The sequence below is a fragment of the Antedon mediterranea genome, chromosome 8, assembly GCF_964355755.1.
Source record: "Antedon mediterranea chromosome 8, ecAntMedi1.1, whole genome shotgun sequence".
Lineage (NCBI taxonomy): Eukaryota > Metazoa > Echinodermata > Crinoidea > Comatulida > Antedonidae > Antedon > Antedon mediterranea.
The window spans coordinates 27,171,374-27,185,476 of NC_092677.1; the positions used below are offsets into that span (position 1 = coordinate 27,171,374).

Consider the following 14,103-nt stretch of genomic DNA (forward strand, 5'->3'; position numbering starts at 1 on the left):
TTTAGTTTTAAACTAAATCTTAATGTGTTGTAGTGGTATAACCTTTGCTTAGATTAAACTTTGACTGTACTTTAGTTTAGTGATAGAATATTTTGTTTTTTCTACTAGTTGATAATAATTGCTTTTAGCAAATTCTCTTTTAAGCTATACTTTTTGTAGTTGTCTATTTATGTGTTATGCTAACATATTGCTTTTAATACATTTTACTATGAAAGGAGCAAGAAAAGCAGTTACCAACAGATATCAGAGGCAAAATGGTATGAAATGTTTGTCATTCTAATGATAATATTACATGTTTATACTGGCAAATCTCTTATTTAGAACAAGTACAATATCAAGTTTATTTTATAAATACCATGTACATTCAATGGAGACGGTGTGAGGTTATTGAGATTCACAAGTCGAATGTATAAATGCAGTAAAAAGAAAGTATCCATTTGTATGCAGTGGTGTACATTCATTTTTCTTCCAATTATTTTCTTAGTTAAAGCTTGTTATCGACCTGAAACAGCCATTATTCAGCAACCTAGTTGAACAAGACAGTGGTATTGTAACAGCTGGTGGATACAAGGTATCATCAACAACAAGCAGTATGGTAGCAGACGACGAAAGGACCGACCAGTACAAGCCGTGTTACAATGTAGATCAAGTTCGTTTGCTTACACAAGACGCTGTAGAGGAATACAACAAGGGGCATCCACGGATTAAACTTGCTTTATATCGAGTGAGTACAAACATTTCCCTCCGTAATGTTACCCTTTACAAAGAAGTCAAAGAATGATGACATAAGCAATGTCAAAATCTCTTTTTAAATGCCATTTTAAGTTTACACCCTAAAAAGAAAATGGAACAGTCTAGATAAGAATTTTGTTGATGAAAACATAACATATACATTTTATTTGCAGGAGACAATTGAACGTGTATGCCGCTTAGCCCGGACCATTCAGTCCCCTCATGAGGTGGGCCACGCCCTCTTGGTGGTGGTGGGCAATCCAGGAATTGGTGACCTATTCCCACGCCTGGCAGCTCATCTATGTGGATTTATAATCTTTGAGGTGAATCCTTCACCAGTAGCTTCAACCAAGTCTTACAAACTAAGTCAGTTCAAGGCTGATCTAGTGACTGCTTACACTCGAGCTGGAGTTAAGGTAATGAAATTGATTTGTATTTTTGTTAAGAGTTAGGGAGACATGCCCTTTAATGATAATGATGATAGCTCCATTTTGATGTTTCACTGAAATGAATAAAAGAAAATGTAATACTAAATAGTAGTAACATTTACTTAATTATCTACTTTGCTATATGCATTCATTTAAAAGTCACTATACTATAACAATGTTAGAATTACATAGTCTTTTTGTTTTTATTTTTTAATTAGTATTACATAGTAATATTTACTTTCTTAATGTTAATCTTGGTTTTCACTCTTTTGTACGATTTGGATTTTACAAATTTTAAAATTCTAATTTGTTTTAATACTGTAATTTAATATTAATGTGTAAATTAAGATTTTCAGTTTTTGGTTAAATCCTTATTAATAATTTAATTAATATCTTTAGTATTAAGTGTCATTGTCATTGTCATTGTCAAGATAAACTCTTGTTGTTAATTGTTTAATTGCTAAATAGTGTATAATGTCTTACGGCCTTGTCGAAAAACACCATTGAGGTGAACAAGTGTTACCGTGATTAAATAAAGTTTTTTTTATTATATTATAGTCAGTAACTCACCTTAGTATATGGTTACCTCAATGCATGATAGATAGGTTGATAGCCTACATTACTTATTCCTGTACATTAAATATAAAATGGTATGCTTTAAGGGTGAGAAAGTTTTGTTACTGCTAACAGAGGAGGAACTTCTAGATGAGGATTTTCTTGTGTACATTGGTGAGTTTGTTGTAACAGGCGCCATCACACATCTATTCACCTCCGAGGAGCAAACATCAATCATCAACTCCATCAGAACAGACGTCACTGCTGCAGGGTTGACTTACACAAGAGATACTGCATGGGACTTTTTCCTGAAGTGAGAATCTTTTATTTTAAACCCATTTATGTATTCATTTATTTAATTCTTTTTTTGTATTTGTTTATCCTCTATTTATTTAATTAATTCCACTTGGATTGACAAGCAAAAGCTTTTTATTTAATCTGTTGTCACCAGCTAATCAGCTAATCAGCTAATCATTAAAATATAATAATAATGGTAGTCTAAAATAACTCCTAATAAAATGTTTCTAAGCGCTTTACACACAAAAATGATCCATTAAATATCCTAAGATAACCAACAAAGGAAGAAAAGCAGAGGAACCATTTACACTGCTCTCTTCTCCAGCACAATCTTAACAAAATATTTCTACATTTATAGGACTGTTCGCAATAATGTCCGCGTTGTTCTGGTTTCATCAACAAGTGGATCAGACTTTCAGAGACGTTGTCGGGAATATCCAGCTCTTACTGCTAACCTCAACTGCCATTGGTTCCAACACTGGGGCAGGGAGGACCTTGTTGACCATGCTACATTTCATCTTAAAGGTATCAAACTTTAGTTTAATTTGCTAGTCTTTATATGATAATATATACAAATGTATTAATTAAATTAAATCTAGTCTACATTAGCAACATTTTGTTTTGCAAACAAAAGTTTTATAAAGCTTGGCTGTGAAGCTGTATCTTGGTGGTTAACATGCTTGCTTTCCAATCCTAAGGTCCAGGGTTCAATCCTGACCTTGTACCAGAGTTGTAACTCACGACTCTTTCAACTCCACTCCCTAAGCCTCAAATGAGACTAAGTTTATAAGCATGATAAATTATTAAATAGTTCCATCCTGTAATTAGTGAGTTACTCACTGTTGGATGCTTATGAAATAAAAGAATAAACAAAACAAAGAGAGTGATTATTTAGCAACTTGTTTAGCAAACATGATTTTGTTGTGTGTTATTCTTTTTTAACAATATTGTGGTGTTATTGTACAGAGTTTAAGGTTGTTACCAGCATTCAACGTGAGAACCTTGCCCATTTGTTGGCATCAATGCATCTAGCCATTAGACAACTTGATGGTAAAGAAACAAACACTGGCCAACACAATCATTTGACCAATACAACATTTGAGAAATTCATAGAATGGTAAGAAATTTCTAATAAGGTTTTTCGCAAATAGCTTATGTGATGCATGGTGGGAATGGTTTGGAAGCAAACGTCACGACTCGTACGTACTGTGATTTGTTGTTTGTATGTATGCGTCATGACGTTTTCTTCAAAACCCTTTCCATCATGCATTGTCCAATGAGTATCCTTGCGGATTCAATCTATTTGCGATAAACCTTATATAATAGTATGTATTTTTTTGTTTTTATTTTAGCTTTGTGAGTATGATGTTTGAACGCAAGAGACATATTGAAACAGAACATGAGACAGTGACGACAGCACTGCAGTACATCAACAGAGAGAACAAGCTGGCTACCAGGCTCAAGAAACAGCTAGAACATGAACTAGTGGTACTGGAAGAACGAAAAGATGTTAGTATTTAATTTCTTACAAAATGTTAGTTTGAAATATTTTGACTATTTTGGTTTTAAGCCATTAACTTTAATCTTTAATACTGCATTGCAAGAGTTCTGCCGGCTAACACCAGCAAAACTGGTTCCAACGAGATGATTTGATTTGAAGAGTAGCCAAAGATAGAAGAAGAAGTCAACCCACTGGTCTAAATCTGAATTAAAGATAGTTGAAATTACAGAAAAAAGGACCTCAATAGCTTAACGTAATATTACAACTTGTTATATCTTATTCACAGGGTACTATTAAACTTTTGAGTCAAATTGGTCAGGACACTGCAATCACTGAACAACAAGTGAAAACAGTGATGAAACAGATGGATAAGATTGACAAACTTAAACAGGTCAGTTGTTATTTAAATATTATTGTATATTGAGACACTTACTATAAATATTGCCAGATAAATAAAATGAGAACTAATTCCCCACTTCCTATTGTTCTTGTTTGGCTAACCGTTCTTAATTTAGAACATCAGGCCGTCATTAACTGAAGTTGACATATGCATTGCCGTTGTGTGAGAAAGACCGGCAACTTATGTACTATACATATATGTACTACATTATACTATCTTATTCTTTATGTTCATTTTCTTGTAGGCCTTGCCTCAATACTCTCTAGCTCATGAGAGAGCAGTGTATAAGACAGTAGCTGTGGTAGCAGACACTAAGAAGATAGTAGAGAACATCGATATCAACAGCTTACAAGAGTTGAGAGCAATGCAGAAGCCAGATGTTGATATAGAAGATCTCATGGGTTCCATCATTATGATATGTAAGTACTGACTTAGGATAATCACTCACTTGTGCAAGCCCACTTACGTTTAAACACCTGTTCTTGCTTTTTGTGCATCAAAAGTGTTTTAAATGAATGATCAATCGTCAATATTATTTCAACATTTTACCTAATATATTTTTCCAAAGTAAAAAACCCGTCATCTGATTTAACATGGAGCAAAGGAGCCAAACGTCAGATGGCAAACTTAGAGAGATTCCTAGAGGAGCTAGCCAGCTTTGATGATACAGAGCTACCAGAGACAACCCTAACTCTTGTGGAACCATACCTGAAGAAGGCTTCCTTCCAACCTCAGAATATGCAGAGAAAGACAAGCAGTTCTGCTGCAGCTTCACTCTGTCGCTGGGTCAGAGGAGTTGTAAGGTGATTACTAAATGCTTATCATTATATTTACAACTTTTAAATAGTATATATCAGCTGCTGCTTTTTACAGATTTTTTCAAGAACTTTTCCAACTTTCGTAAGTCCTTGATTGACACCGAAGTGTTTAAGTTGATATTGTGAATAATGTTGCCGAACTTCAACTATTGCTGAGTAATCTCCTTTCTTCAGATCATGGAAAATACAACTGAAATATCAGCTGTCCTCTTCTTTCACTGAAAATCATTTTTTTGTTTTAGATATCACCGCTTAATGATATCCAGAGTGAAGCCACTTCATCAGAAAGTGGAAGAAACGACAAAAGAAGTTGAGATTGCCGAACACAAGTTGATGACATTGGAAAACAAACGCAGAGTATGTACATAGTTACTAGATTATCCCATTATTATATAGGGAATGTTTTCCAATTATAAAGATGGGAATCGAACTTACCCAAAATTAATTTTGGCCAAACATACAGTAGATGGCTCTTGACTGATGATTTAAGGCAATTAAAACAGACTAAAAAATATACATGATGATGTTTTTACAGGCGTTAGAGGAGAGACTTACTGACCTTGCAAGTTCTTTTGAAGAAGCTACTGTTGACAAAAATGACCAAGAGACCATGTCCAGGACAATGACCAGGCAACTAGAGACTGCTGACAAGTTTAGGAAAGTAAGTATTTATGTGTACTATTCTACTCAAACTGATTAGGTATTGCTTTAAGGTGTCCAGGATGAAAACTAATTCTAAACATATATTTATGATAACATTATCATGGAGGTACTATATCAAGATAGGGCTTGGTTCTCAGAGACACAATGACATAATGCAATATAATGGATTCAACTAATCACATAATATATTTGAACTTGTCATTGGTCAACTCGATTGCGTTGCGACCTAGTGGGAAGGGAACCAAGCTTTAATTGCTAAGATGCTTTTTTGTATAAAGATCTGTAAGAATCGTTTTTAAACTTTTTCTAGGCCCTTGCAACCGAGCATGAACACTGTGTTCAGATCTGCCAGTCTCTACCTCAACGAATCATGGCAAGCCCAGGCAGTGTCTCTCTAGCTGCAGCCTTCGTAACCTACTTAGGCCCGTATGACTTCAACATCCGCCACACGATGTTAACGCTTCACTGGCCAGTGTGCTTAAAAGAACGAGGCGTGCCATTGGTCATTGACTCCATTGATCCTATGAAAGGTAACTGGTTACTGCATTTGTTGTTGAGAAATATTCAAGATTATTTGTATCTGTCTTTCCTCTAAATCTCTGTCTACACTATCAAACTATTTTGACAAAAAGTGTGATGTGCCCAAATATGGTAGTGATATGCTTAAATATAGTAGTGATATGACATTATCCATATATGGAAACATCACATTTGTTTGTAACATAAAGTTTGATAGTGTAGACAGAGCTTAACAGGCTTGAATTTCAATGAAAACCTAATGGTTTATATGCCAAGAGTGTATGCATGTCAAGCAAAGGGGTTAAATTTTAAATTTAAAGTTGTTGTTATGTATGTAGGATGGGTTGTTGATTGGGCCATTGACACGAGGTCACGAGCCACCACTGAAATGAGTTCAACACCAGACAACAGAATCACTGAAAAGCATGAATTTGAATCTGCAACTGATGATGGCAGGTCAGAGGTCATCAAAGATGATGTGACTCCACGGCAACCTGATAATGGCGGTGATCATGAGTTAAAGACAGACACAGGTACTGTTAAAACTGATTGTAAAACATTCTATTTTTAGTGCAATTTGATGATATGGAAGAGAATTGAATCAAACAAATAAACAAACTATTTAATAAATGTTTATAGTAGTCTGTACAGTATCAGCTGCTCATTTTACAGATTTTTTTGACCTGTTGAAGGTGATGTCGTGAATAATGTTGCTGAATTTCCGACAGCATAATAAAATTATAATTTTGGTGTCAATCAAGGACTTAACAAAAGTTGTAAAAAGCAGCAGCAGCATAAACATAAACTCTTCAAAAAATTGCAAAACGTTTGGCATGTTTCCGAAATGTATAATGAAGGTTTATTCACAGATGATGATACTGAAAAGAAAGATGAAGAGAAGGAGAAGACAGATGATGACAAAGATAACAACAAAGAAGAAGGAGAAGAGGATGAAAAATCAACATTTATTGCTCATGAGGATAAAATGATGGAAGCTGAGAGCCAGTTTGCTTACTCTGCCGACACAGTGCCTCAGATATCACCAACAGATTACTCTTATTATATCCATTCACTTGTTAAACTGCTGGTTGGTGAGAACACCTTACAAGATTGGATAACTAAAGGTATGGTTTTGGTGGTCTTCTGTTTTTAGCATTAAGTTTTATGCAAACTTCTCCCAGCGATATAGTCTGGCTTAATAGATGACAGAGGAATTTAACATCCAAGGGAAAACTAAAGCTCTGTCTACACTATCGAACTAGTTTGACAAAAAAAGGTGTGATGTGCCTAAACATAGTAGTGATATGCCTAAATATACAGTAGTAGTGATATGCCCAAATATGGTAGTGATATGCCCAAATATGGTAGTGATATGCCCAAATATGGTAGTGATATGAAATCATTATGGCCATATATACTGTAGGCACAGCCATTGTTTCGTTACATAAAGTTTAGTGTTGAAAGAGCTTTATAGTGGGTGACAAACCAAGTGTTGTTATAGAATTCAATTTCCTATTAACAATGTGATGATAGCGATTGGCTTATGAACATTTAACACAATGCTTCCTTTTTTCTTTCTTGTTTTTGGTATAACATAGTTTGTAAAGCAAAAACTTTTAAATTTTACAGTACTCATTGTGTGTGTGTGTGTTAGCAGGGTCTCTCTATTTTAATTAATTTTTTTTTTTTCAGGACTCAGTTTACAACAAATTGAAAACGCAGCAATTGAGGAATCATCATGGCAACGACCTCCCTTCCTTGTTGACCCGAACATGACTGGTATCCAATGGGTGAGAAGCAAACTGAGAGGTCAAAGGTTATGCACAGTAGATATGCAAACTAGGTAGGTGTTCTTGTTATTACAAAGATTTAGTTAATTAAATATGTTTAATAATATTATATATAAAGAAGCATAACAAATTTCTATACATAATTATCTATATAAATAAAAGACTGTTTTTTTTATTGTTGTTCTATTTTTACATATTATTTTTTGTTTCTTTTTCTTGTATTAATTGTTACTGGATATACAGATGGTATGTATTTCATTTTCATTTCAACGCAACACAACTAAGTGTATTATTTATCTGCTTTTAATCCTATAAGGAGCATAACACTCTGTGTGAAGTTGCTTATACTGATTTAGCATTATTATAATTCGTCAAAGTGACGAATTAAATTCTAGTTATACTAGTGTTTGGTGGTTTTTGAGAAAGAGAGTGAGTGGATTGCTGAGTGGTTAAGACAGTGGAACCGTAATTTCGTAGCCATAACATCGGCATGGGTTCAAGGCTCACTCGCTCCATGGTTCTGGTTGTAGAACAAGGCTTGTCGGATAAGGAAACCATAGGTCCAATTTACACATCTAGCTCTGGACACTTTAAAGAACCTAGTACACCTTTCGAGATGAGTAGGAGGTTACCCCTGATTAAAAATAAATAATAATAATTATGGTGTAACATGCTAGTGGAAAATGTCTAAAACCTTAAATTTAAATGACAGAACTTAAACTGGGTGTAGGCTACATGCCAATGACCACCCAGCTCCATGAGACTGTTAAATGTATTTGAAAGTGAGGTTGCTAGTAATAGTATTTCATTTTTAAGCATATTTTATTGCTTACACAGGCGCCAACAACAAGTTCGTCTTTATTCCAAAGAAACATTTCAGTTGTAAGATCACATTATTACCCAGAATTCAACAGTTTACATGGCTTGCAGTGGTTTCATACACATTTTATAAAATACTTTATTTACTTTGTTTGTTTTTTGTTGATGTCTGTTTGGCTTGCAGAGGACTAAATTTATGTTTCATTGTGTTTTTAATTTCATCTACAAGAATATCCAGTATTAATAATTATTACTTAACTTAATACCTAATTTATTAAATTAGTAATTATTGTACAGTACAGTACAGTACTAATAAGTATACACTTAACTAACGGTCACATAGTTTTCAATTATCTTTATAATTATTGTTCATGCACAAAATATAACATAAACAATTGTACCATAACAAATGATAATGTACAGTAGATGATGTAAGATGTGTCCACATCACCTTATATTGTACATGCACAAAATATAACATAAACAATTAGTACCATAACAAATTATAATGTACAGTAGATGATGTAAGATGTGTCCACATCACCTTATATTGTACATGCACAAAATATAACATAAACAATTAGTACCATAACAAATGATAATGTACAGTAGATGATGTAAGATGTGTCCACATCACCTTATATTGTACATGCACAAAATATAACATAAACAATTGTACCATAACAAATGATAATGTACAGTAGATGATGTAAGATGTGTCCACGTCACCTTATATTGTACATGCACAAAATATAACATAAACAATTGTACCATAACAAATGATAATGTACAGTAGATGATGTAAGATGTGTCCATGTCACCTTATATTGTACATGCACAAAATATAACATAAACAATTAGTACCATAACAAATGATAATGTACAGTAGATGATGTAAGATGTGTCCATGTCACCTTATATTGTTCATGCACAAAATATAACAAGATAATAAACTATATATATAACAATTTGTGATCTACAGTGAAACATGTGTGATGGTGTGACTTGCACTCTGTTGTCATAATAAATTAATTAAGTGTATAATTATGTGGATCTTGAGCACACTTACATGTATTCCATAATGTATGTACTTTATGATGTATGTAACACACTGTATAAAGTACAATTGTACAAATAATTGTAACTACTAAAAAATATGCCAATAGTGACTATAAAATACATTAATCACATTAATATCGATAATTTTAAATTGATAACATTTAAATAAAACATTGAAAATGTAACAGAATTTCATGAACTTTCACCAACCTCAAATATTTTTTTTCTCAACTTGATTTGCTTTCAATCATGCAGCCGAATGGAAAATAAACTTGCGTAAGTCTATGTCATGTCTTGTACATCTGTGTACAATTTGTGGTTATTTTTGTTAAGATGAAGTAAAATTAAATTGGCTAAAATGTGTTGTATGTGCTTCTGTTTAATGTGTATTGCTTCACCATATTACAGATTTCTTCAAATAAGCCAGACAAAATCAAATCTATATTTAATATTTTGACATGTGTTTATAGGTTTTTCATCCAACATTTTAGATTTGTTTGTTTGTTTACAAAAATTCTTTTGCATTTACCATTCATAGTTAAAATGTTTTCTGTAATTATTTGTTTGTTTACTCTAAAGGTTTGATCCATCTATCATCGTTCAAATTGAGAAAACTATCTTGACGGGGATGCCACTCCTATTGATGAACTGTGAAGAGAACTTGGATAGTATGGTAACCCCTCTGATTCACCATGCTAACCATGGAAGTCAAAAAGGACAACTTGAAGGTAATTACATTTTTTAAGCAAAGGATTTTTTTTAAAAATTTTATATACTGCTACTGACTGACCTAAAATCTGCTGCAAAATACTGAAAATTGATTTCTCTTTTTAAAAACAGAAGCAAGACTAATCAAGTATTCAGGACGACGGTTGCTATGCAGTAACAAATTCAGCTTACACCTGGCAACCGCTAACAGCCGAGCAAAGTTTGGTCCAAGAGTTGCTTCCACCACTACCATCATCAACTACAACAGCACACCAGAAACTCTGCAATATGAACTGCTATCACGGACATTTGAACGTGTCATGCCTCACCTGTATACAGAGAGAAAGCGTGTTTTGAGGACAATTCAACAGCATAGAGACACATTGCAGGTGAGAAAGAACATTCAATTCACAAGAACATTAATTTTATTCCTTTAACATAATATAAAATAGTAAACAAATAAGTAAGATGTTAAGAATATATTTTAAAATCACTATAAAAATTATGTTTTTGAATGATTAGGTATTAGAATCGGAGCTGTTGAATGTTCTAGAGAATGAGGGTAGTGGACACGATGATAAGGCCCATGCCAAGAGAGTGTTTCTGATTGTCGACGCCAAAGAAGAGGTCAGTAGAAAAACATGTGCTAGCTATTCCTGCAGAGTACAGTTAAAACAATTTTACGCAAGTCTTGGGTTATAGCTTCCTCTACATACTAAAGCTGATTTTCCACTAGGCAAAATTTGTTCACGCGAATCGAAAGCGTCAGCTTATATGCATGCGTAGAGTGGGATTTGGAAGATGTAAACATGGATACGCATGCGTAAAAGCTGACACTTTCGATTTGAACCAACAAATTCACTTAGTGGAAAATCGGCTTTGTTTTAAGTTTCAAAATTTTAAAAGAACCGGTAAAAGCAACATAAGTACATTTTTATTCCAAAAAAACTCTTGAAAACAAAGATTATAATTATTTATAAACATTTTGTGCAAATCTTGAGTTAGCTTCCTGTACGTACCTTTTAGTTTCAGAAATTTGTTTTTTTTAAATTGATACAAATCATTATGGCAATGACGTAAATACAAAAAAACTATTAATCAATTGTTCTTTGTTTAGATTTACCAAAAGTTACTAGAAACCGAAGATGTTCTTCAATCGTTAAACAAAATCTGTGACGAGCTGTCACCAATAGCCAAACGTGGTGCCATGCTGTTCTCTGTCATGTCCAGTCTGGAGGGTCTCAGGAGGGAATACCAGTTCTCTCTGCCATTCTTCTACTTGATGTTTGATAGAGCTGTAGGAGATGAGCCACCACTCACTGACAATGACGATAAACATACCGAAGTAAGAGATCATTGTTGATCATTTTGTGTTTATAATTATCATGTTAAATTGAGTCCTCATAAAGCATGTGTGACTAAAAATGCCCAACAATATGTAACACCTTCTACATGCAAAACATAATCTTGTAATAAGAATTTGTTTATGTATAGAGCATCTTGTGTATATGTTTGTCTTGTGAACCTCTAAGGGTCCCTAATGATCAGCAATAGCTGGATGGATCACCCTCATTAAATATGGTTTAAAAAAAAAAAAAAAAAACAACTAAAAATCTAATTTTATGTTATTCCTACTGAATTATTGAAATTACATTGTTTATTATTTAGTAGTTTTTGATAATTTTATTATTTATGTTGCTTGTGTTTATCATCATGTTATTGTATTGTACTATGGAGAAGCCTATACACTATGTTCTTTCTACCAAATTATTGAAATTAAACTGCTTTATTATTTAGTTGATGAGTGAGTACAGCGGAAGGGCTGGTAGTAGAATGATGACAAGAGGACTTAGTGCTGGTACTAGATACTCAGAGAAGACACCAACACCCGGTGAGACTGGAACCACAGATGATATAGAACCAACTGATAATGGTAACATGATGGGTTAATCCCATTTTCAAATAAATACTGTAGCATTAATATTAATAATAATAATTTATATAGCACACATATCCACTAACCTATAGGGTATAGATATGGATATAGCAGCACCTCATACAATATTCTCTTAATAGTATGTGTGTAGAGGTGTGTATGCAGCATAATTCTCTATTTAAGAGTTGTGAAGTGAGAAAAGAGTAAAATACATACTGCCTTTCATCCAAAGTAGTTTAAAAAAGAATAAATTTACTTTCAGATATAATTGATGACGACGATAAAGACCTGACCCTTCCCAAGGTTCCGACATTCCCGACAGCAGGAGTGGAATACACCAGCTTCTCTGCTAATCAAATCAAACAGTTGGTGGACGCCCTCACACAAACATTATTCCAACATGTTAGACAGTAAGTGATTTTAAATTGTATTGCTTGACTACAGTTTTGTGTAAAAAGAATGTGATGTGCCCATATATTGACATGATGATGTCATATCACTACCATATTTAAGCATATCATTACCATACAGTATTTGAGCACATCACACTTTTTTTGTAAAACTAGTTTGATAGTGTAGACAGAGCTTACATTTTCTTTCTTTTTACAATGACATCTGTATTCTAGACATTCATCATTGAAGGGAACAACTTTCAATTATTGCTTTCTAGTGATAAATGAGTTTTCTGTTGGTTTTTACAGGTCTTTATATGAGGAACATCGACTTCTCTTTTCAACAATGATGTGCCTTAATATTCAGTTTGAGGGTGCTAATTATTTCAGTGAAGAGGAACTAGCTCTTTTATTGCAAGGTAGTGTACTGTCTGCAGACTAATTTATATAAATATTATCATCATCATCTTGCAACCTCATCAGAGCAATTGTTGGCCAAAGTGTGCATAAGACTTGTTTATTTTTCTTTCTTCTAATGGGTATATAATATGTAATAAGAAATATAAGACCTGTTAATTTTAAACATTTCTCTGAATTTACACACCAATTATACTTTGCACAGGTAACCCAGGTTTTGGTGGAATGGAGTTAACCTTAAACGATTTTGACTGTAAAGCTAAGCCTCCTTCATTCCTACCTGAGGATAAGTGGGAAGACATGCTTGCCTTATCTGTGCTGCCTGGCCCCCTTGACAGTATGTGTGTGCACGTAGCTGAACACCCAGAGGCCTGGGAGGAATGGTATAAGCTTGCTACACCAGAAGATGAACCACTACCCATGAGACCAGAAACTGATGACACGCAAGGTAATCCTGATGTGTCCATATATGGACATGATAACATCATATCACTACCATATTTGGGTATATCACAGTTGTCACTAGTTTGATAGTGTAGGCAGAGCTTTAGTTTTAGCTTAGTATTTCATTTTATTTCCTCGCCCAACATCAATAATAGGATTAAGAAAAATGAAATATTATTATTGAAATGCGTCTTGTGTTGTAGCCAAACAAGATTCAGGGAACAGTAGCAGTCCAGATCTTGGCCCTCTGACAGATTTCCACCAGCTTCTGTTAATTAGACTTCTTCGTCCAGACCGTCTACCGATCGTGATGGCTCGTTACATCAGCAAGCACTTCACCAGCGTCAAGCCGTTCAAGTGTACTATTCCTGCTATATTGTCAAGCGCTACATTGTCACTCGGTGTTCTTATTTTAATGCCGCCCTCACCTAGCATGAACAACGAACATTTTCCAAGTTCATTGAAGATGAATAAGAGTCCAGTTGAGTTGCTCTGCTCTTATGCACAGGTTGGTTACTGCATTAGTCTACTAGAGTGTACTACTAGTTTGTTTTATACGTGTTTTGTTTTAATCTTATTATGAGTATCATTTTGCAAATAAAGAAAAGTAGTAACTAAGTAAAAA

The 14,103-nt window shown here is 33.9% G+C and overlaps 1 protein-coding gene across 1 annotated transcript in view; it reads left to right on the forward strand.

Annotated features, from left to right (window-relative positions):
- The window catches only part of LOC140057747 (uncharacterized), a 50,548-nt gene that overhangs the window by 28,576 nt on the left and 7,869 nt on the right, over positions 1-14,103 (forward strand). The window contains exons 58-82 of the mRNA XM_072103469.1: positions 216-257; positions 485-724; positions 906-1,148; positions 1,823-2,028; positions 2,371-2,537; positions 2,979-3,129; positions 3,365-3,521; positions 3,800-3,904; positions 4,158-4,332; positions 4,482-4,716; positions 4,974-5,088; positions 5,267-5,392; positions 5,705-5,924; positions 6,252-6,446; positions 6,783-7,037; positions 7,606-7,756; positions 10,161-10,309; positions 10,422-10,678; positions 10,812-10,916; positions 11,407-11,634; positions 12,087-12,222; positions 12,488-12,635; positions 12,927-13,036; positions 13,240-13,482; positions 13,682-13,986. Of these exons, the coding sequence (XP_071959570.1) occupies positions 216-257; positions 485-724; positions 906-1,148; positions 1,823-2,028; positions 2,371-2,537; positions 2,979-3,129; positions 3,365-3,521; positions 3,800-3,904; positions 4,158-4,332; positions 4,482-4,716; positions 4,974-5,088; positions 5,267-5,392; positions 5,705-5,924; positions 6,252-6,446; positions 6,783-7,037; positions 7,606-7,756; positions 10,161-10,309; positions 10,422-10,678; positions 10,812-10,916; positions 11,407-11,634; positions 12,087-12,222; positions 12,488-12,635; positions 12,927-13,036; positions 13,240-13,482; positions 13,682-13,986 (4,464 nt within the window). The remainder of the gene's footprint in view (positions 1-215; positions 258-484; positions 725-905; positions 1,149-1,822; positions 2,029-2,370; positions 2,538-2,978; positions 3,130-3,364; positions 3,522-3,799; positions 3,905-4,157; positions 4,333-4,481; positions 4,717-4,973; positions 5,089-5,266; positions 5,393-5,704; positions 5,925-6,251; positions 6,447-6,782; positions 7,038-7,605; positions 7,757-10,160; positions 10,310-10,421; positions 10,679-10,811; positions 10,917-11,406; positions 11,635-12,086; positions 12,223-12,487; positions 12,636-12,926; positions 13,037-13,239; positions 13,483-13,681; positions 13,987-14,103) is intronic.